Genomic DNA, 7225 nt, shown 5'->3' on the forward strand with positions numbered 1-7225 from the left:
CAAGGGTGTGATACTTTACGCGATAACGATATTTAAAACATTAGTCTTGTGATGGTATTCACCATATCAATAGTTTAACTTCCTGAAAGACGGGCCACATATGTTACCATTCATGTGTCAAAAATAAAACATTCTTTTGATGGAGCACCATATGATAACTCCAACATAGGTTTTTGTTCAAGTAATATATGTGTGTTCGTGTCCATGTCCGCACACATGTGCCTATGTGTGGAAAATGTTCTTGTAGGTCAACTACTGTGTATGTGGGCAACCGATCCACATGTCAGGTGGCTCCCCTCCTAAACATGGGATGTCCAAAAAGTCAATCGTATCTAGAACTCAGGTGGGAGTTGGACACACTATCTAGAATAGTGCAAAATCATGCCTAAAACATCTCAAAACCACTTCATGGGGCTCGCCTAAATTTTAGAACAGCCAAAATTTGGTGGAGCCCCTCATCCATGTGGGAGGCACACAACGGATAGGTCAAATGTCACATATATGCCAGCCCCACACGCAAACCTATGATGGACATCCTACTCTCAACTGTTTACTTTGGTGTGGCCCACCTAACCCATGGACTACGCTTGATTTTAGGCTCTAGGCCTAATAGGGGTATGCATCCAATGGATAGGGTGAATGTCTAATACACATCATAGTCGAGTCTAGCCCACAAATCTCAACCATACCGTAACCTACAGTAAGTTCGACCTTATAGGAACATTTTCATACATACATATAACTATATTATAATATAGGAAAATGATGTAGGACATGAATGCTAACATGATATGCATTGCTGAAATTAGATAACAGATAACATAAGTAACATGAAACAAAAAATTAACAGCAACTCACACCCCAAAATCAAGCAATCCAAGTATTCGATCGTGTTAGGGTTAGGACCGAGGTAATCCTGCAAGCTAGATCTATAAAATTCTCATCAAATAGGACCTATGGAAGTAGAGACTTCCATCTGGCATAGGTGAATAGACCCAATTTAAGGTGGGTGGTGGGTTTTAGGTACGGGTAGGGTAGAGGAAGAGTTGGGTCAAGTTTGGGAGGAATAGGATAAGATTTGGGTGCAATGATCCTCGCTCAAATGGGTTTTGAAAAGAACTAAAAGAAACAAAGAGGAAAAAGAAATTTTGCAGGATTTGGTTAAAGGGGAAAAAAAGGGTTTGGGGAAAAAGGGTTTAAAGAAAAACTGGAGAATAATGAAGAAGAGTATTGGAGGGGGAGAAGCGAAGATGGGAGATGAAATACATACCTTTAGAGAATGAAGAAAAAGAGAAAATAGGCTCGGCTTAACACCGAATGGCTTCACACCACGGAGTTTCTCTTTTCACGAGAAGAAGTTGCTCTCAAAGGGGAACAAGAATTTTTTATTCAAATGTCATAATGCCATAGGGTTTACACCCCCAAGGCTTTATAGCCTTTTGGGCTACAAATGACCAAACTACCCTTTCGGTTAAAAAAAAGTTCCTAGCACATCCTAAATACTCCCAACCATAAAATAAGTGTACCAAAGCAATAAAACATAAAACTAGCATCTAATCCACGAAGACATCATTAAAAAATATGCAATCATAAAATATATGATGCCCCCTGATGATGACGGTCCACGATCAACGGCCCAATCCTATACTCCATGCAATCCAACGGTCCAATACTCCTAATAAAGCAGCCAACATGCATATTCCCAGTGTGTGGTCTTTTAGATGCACGTACATGCATGTGGGGTCTTCCGAATGGGCTAGAAAGTCGATCTGGGCCCATAGGTGGGCCCCACGTGATAATCATCCAGCCAAATCGAAGTTGTCGGGGCTCTCCTCCTCCTTTGATACACTCTCTGTTCTCAGATGTCCTCATCAGAAAATGATCCCATAGATGATAGAATCAACTCTACAGTAAAAGCTCGACCTAATCTCTGTGGTCTGCACCGTGATGTATGCATCAGATCCACCCGATCCATGAGGTGAGCCCTTCTATGTTGCACTATGAAGCAAAAAATCAGCCTGATTGGAAGTTGGGAAGGGACGGCCAACCAATAAACCCCCAAACTGTTTTGTTGGGCCTACTATGTTGTGTAGATGCTATCCAATCCAATCACTAGATGCCGAATATACCAAAAATCAGGTCATTCGGAAACTCAAGTCTGCCACAACAAGCGAATATAGAGTTTTTACATATTATTTTCCAGTTTTCCCTTTGATGTGGCCCATCAAAGATCGGGCTGATTTTGGGCTCAGTGAACTTGAGGTGGCGAACAGACAACGAAGCAGATGTCATGCAAACATCATGGTGGAGCCTAAGGTGGTCATCTCCACCGTACTCATGGTAGAGCCAACTGCATTGGATTGGGACCCTGTGTGTGTCCATGTGTGAATCAATGATATCTCCAATATTTAAGCTAAGTATTATGAACGATTAAGAAAAGATGGGCATTAATACTCTGACAACCACAAAATCCATGAGCAGTTTGATATGTAAAATGGACTTTCAATCAAAATCTTAATAAGTTGCATACCTTACTATACTGAACAAAACATCTGAAATCCACCCACCAAGCAGTGAAAAGCAGCACCAGAATGTGAAAGGCCGCCAGCCCCCCAAGAACTATTGAAGCATCACTGAAATCTATAGTGGGAACAACAGTGAAAAGCCAAACAGCATAAAGAATGGCAAAGGGCCACACATCCAAGCGCCACAGCCCATGTCGCCTCTTCAGTAAGTCTACTCCCTCTATAACTTTCCCATCAACGCGAAATCTTGACATTTCACTTCTTACCCAGTAAAAATCTTCAAAATAATTCAATAAAAAGGGCTACTAATAAGGCCAAAACCTGCACAAAGCAGATGTTAAATCACCAATAGGTCCACTAATTCCATGCACAGAGAGAGAGAGAGAGAGAGAGAGAGAGAGAGGGAGAGAGAAGAAAAAAGAAAAGAAAAAAGTGTCAGGGACCTACAAGTCCAGTAGCATTAACCTTTTAATTTTTCTTCCAATCAACAGTACCATTAACACTTAAACTAATGAGTAGCTAAACAAAGCTAAATCTTTGACTCAACTCACAATAAGATATCACATTAAATATTTAAAAGTACCCCATGCCACTACAGCCTTTGTTGAACAAAAGGAGCTTGAGGGCATGTTTGGTTGTACAATTGACTTAGATTGCAATAATTAAGCTGTAATAAAAAAAAATGGAAGCAAATAACTTTTGTTGAACAAAAGGACCTTGAAAGTATGTTTGGTTGTGGAATTGACTTAGATTGATTTGCGATAATGAAGCTGTAACTCAAAATGGAAGCAAATCAATGATCTGGATAGTTTTTCAATTACGAAAGCTAGTTCTCTCTCCACACTATTGCAGTGTTTTCTTCTAAGTCCAATTTCTTCATCATTATTGTCATCATAGACCTGTCCCAAGTATTTGGGGCCAGCTTTGCTACTCGCGTTTTGCCAATCAATATTATCTAAGGCCTTATCCTCAATGAGCAAGCAAGCCTTCATATCCCTTCGCACCGCACTATTGCAATTGTTTTTCTTTTAAGTCCAATTTCTTCATCATTATTATCATCATAGACTTGTCCCAGCTATTTGGGGCCAGCTTTGCTAATCCTGTTTCACCAATCAATCTTATCTAAGGCCTTATCCTCAATGAGTGAACAAGACTTCATATCCCTTCTCACCACCTCAATCCAAGCCCTTTTTTAGGTCTTCCTCTTATCATCTTTTGCCTTCAACTTTAATCAATGTTCCCCTCCTTATCAGAGCCATCTTTGGTCTTCATTGCACATGATTAGATCATTTCAATCTACTCTTCATCGCTTTATCTCTTATCAGGACTACCCTTAGGCTGCTTCAAATGACCCCGCTATGAATTCTATCCATGTCTTCTCACATATACGTCCTCATCTCTGCAACATGTAGTCTCTACTCATGTTGCTTTTTAATTGCCCAACACTTCCGACCCATATACCATAGTATATTGAATAGTTTCCTTATAAAATCTTCTCTTAACTTTCATAAGCATGTAGCAATCACACAATGCTTTAGAGGCATGGCTCTGCTTCATCAACCGCACTCTAATTCTATTGGAAACATCCTCATCAATCTACCCATCCTTCCAAGGAATCTTTTGACCATCAATTTTACCCAAAGCTGGTGGAGACAGTGTAGTTGTGTAAGTGATCCAGGGTTCACTCCCTGGCAGTGTTACCTTTCAGGAAAACAAAAAAAAAACAAAAAAACAAAAACAATTTTACCCAGTGCCCCACCTTTATAATCGTCTTACTAAAGTTGCATTCCAAATACTTTGTCTTGGCTCTTGGTTCTACTAATTTTAATCCACTACACCAAACTTTCAATTTAGAGTTTGCACTCCCTTTAGTCTCATCAACTAACACCACATCATCCTCAAAAAACAAACACCAATAGATTTTATCCTGAGCACTAGTGGTTAAGTCATTTATGGTAAGTGAAAAGAGGTTAAGGGCTTAATGCTGACTCCTGATGAAGACCCACTACTACAGGGACTCATTGACCTCCCTACAAACTGTCCTCACTGTTTTAAGAACACCCTCACATATTCATTATTTTTATTTTATGTTTTTAAAGATGATGAATTACTAAGCACACGAAGAAGAAAACAAAATTAGAGGACAGAGATGAAGGGTGGCCCTCTTGTCAACTCCCTAGCTCAAGAAGAAAAACAAACTACACAAAAAGATACAAGCCAAGGTGTCAAAAGCCAAAAACCCAAAAAAGAATCACCCAAATACAATGGAGACCCAGTCCATTGCAACATTGACAAAGAGATTCCACCCAGCCACATGCATTTATCAGTGATGTTAATATATACTCCTGGGACTCTGGGACTCCTCTTTTCTCCTCCTCACCAACCACATAACCTCCAAGGGTTAAACATCTAGTGCTTTTCTTAGATCTATAAACCATCAATTGTCAAACTTAGAATGAAAACCAAATTTTGGACAGATTATTCGATCTAAACATAGCAGGACTGACCCAAATTTGGATATTCCACTTCAGTTGACCATCCATCCAACAAACAAGTGTAGAAACATATCGGAGACCAAAAAAAATAAAGAGTAAGCTTCTTCAAAATAAAACATGAAGAAGAAAAAAAAATTGCATCAACAATGTATCGGCACTGCGACTTCAAATAATCTGCTAAATTCATTGAAGCCCTATAATATGCTCAGAGGAATGCTAAGGCAATGCACACAAGGCAAGTCTGTCGAAGCAATTTCCAGTCCACATGTCTACTGGCAAATACATGAACATTCCCTGATCTTTTACCAGGTGGGTCCCACTGTGAACATGTCCTAGCATAAAAATCAGGCTGATCCATTAATCAGGAAGGCAACACATACACATATTACATTAAATGTCGATCTTTTTTTTCTAAGCACCCTTTTTACTCAACCATATGTGGACAGGTAGGTGGGCAATACTGGCCTGATTTTCAGGCCAGAACATAACAATGCTAGGCCCCATCTGATGAATGGCAGTGATGTCCAACAGTGCCAGGTTGGCATGTGCCAGGAATTGCTTGCTTCTTCAATTTGCCCATGCAGAAATTGCATTAGCGCCTCTTACTTGCTCAGTTACCAAAAAAAAAAAGACAGAGACAAGAAGACACGGAAAAAAAAACAGGAAAAACAAATTCTGTATCTTTCTATTTGATCAGTGACAACCAAAAAAAAAAAGAAGAGGAATTTGTTGTAAATTAAGCATCCCAAAAATTACAATTCACTTAATTCCTCTAATTTGAAATATATATGATAAAATGCCAGTAAAAAATTTTAAAAATTTTTAAAAATAAATAAATAAATAATCTTCCAACGTCCTCTTTCACCATCCACTTTAAAAAAGGGTTATAGTTTCAAGCATCGAAATCCACTAAAATCCCATAGATTTACAGTTCCAAACATCGAAACCCACTGAAATTCACTAATATCCTCCAGTTTTTTAAAATTACCTTCACAAAGCCTCTTTTTTCAAAAAAAGAAAGATCGATTATTCAAGGATCTACAGTTTCGAACGTCGAAAATTTCACTAATATGCCAAAAAAATCCTCAATTTCTTTAAAATTAAAAAATAAAAAACAAAAACAAAAACATTTTCGTTTTCTCTTAATAAAACCAAAACGCAAGAGATTGAATCAGAGACTTACAGTCTCCAATACAAACAAGCAATCAATCTGTCTACAAAACAAAACCCTAATATCAACCTCTCAATCCGAAATCAACTCAGTCAAAGAAAGAACACGGATTAACGTGATTTTCAACGGATTTGTGTGAAAATACCGCAAAATGATTCGATCTCGAAGCTCTTTTGCGTCGAGAAATCGAAAGGAGGAAGAATCTCTTACGGTTTTTCGGATCTGAGCTTCTCCCTTGAAAGCCCCGCGAGAGAGAGGGTAAAAATACTTCTTCGCTTTCAGCTTTCTTCACATAGAGGAATCGTACGATACGCGACCCACAATCTTTTCACTATATACGCGGGTTTCATTTCTAACAAGTGAGGCCCATCTTTCAGTAAATCCAGACCGTTGGTTATCGGTTCCTTATTTGGATGGACCATGACACATGTTTATGCAAGGATGTAAGATCGGTCTTGGGACCTTTTCAGTTGAATTTTAAAACACTGTTATCTTCTTTCATCCATTTATCAAAGGCTATGAATTAAAATGGAATGATACTTCATACGTTTGAGCTGTGTGGGGCCCAGCTGTTATGTGTATGTGGATCCAAACCGTGAATCTGATGAGACTCATCATGTGAACCGTACATACTTTGAATAATTCCTAAAAAAGAAAAAAAAAAGGCTTAATGCACCATCCGTCCTAATACCTGTATATTCACTTTTGTGGCCCACCTATTAATTTGAATGGCTTGAGTTTCGGTGCGTCCTTTCATCCTGGAGGGTCTTACGTGATGAATGAGTTGGATGGAATGTACAAAATACGTTGGACCCCACATTCCATATGGAAGTTTCTATGGTGGGTTTCCCCCATTGTTACATTTTGGTGTGGGCCACACGAGGTATGGATCAGGCTGTATTTGGATCCTTATAATAAAATTTCGGGTCGCATTTAATAGACGGGTTGGATGGAACCCGCAGATCACGGTGGGCCTCACGCAGCTCGACTGCATGATACTTACCATAGATGGGAATCGTATGTGATCACTCTCC

General features: G+C 39.1%; 1 protein-coding gene across 2 annotated transcripts in view; it reads right to left on the reverse strand.

Moving 5' to 3' along the window:
* Window positions 1-6539, reverse strand: part of LOC131231956 (probable manganese-transporting ATPase PDR2) — a 52734-nt gene extending 46195 nt beyond the window's left edge. Inside the window, exons 1-2 of one of the 2 annotated variants that reach the window (XM_058228378.1) lie at window positions 6402-6539; window positions 2531-2846 (exon numbers count right to left, since the gene is read on the reverse strand). In XM_058228378.1, coding sequence (XP_058084361.1) covers window positions 2531-2779 — 249 coding nt within the window. In that variant the 5' untranslated portion in view covers window positions 2780-2846; window positions 6402-6539. Of the gene's footprint in view, window positions 1-2530; window positions 2847-6336 lie in introns of both variants that reach the window. The other variant, XM_058228379.1, reaches the window with a different exon arrangement.
* Window positions 6540-7225: the final 686 nt, after the last annotated feature.

This window comes from Magnolia sinica, chromosome 17 (assembly GCF_029962835.1).
Source record: "Magnolia sinica isolate HGM2019 chromosome 17, MsV1, whole genome shotgun sequence".
NCBI classification, from domain to species: Eukaryota; Viridiplantae; Streptophyta; class Magnoliopsida; order Magnoliales; family Magnoliaceae; genus Magnolia; species Magnolia sinica.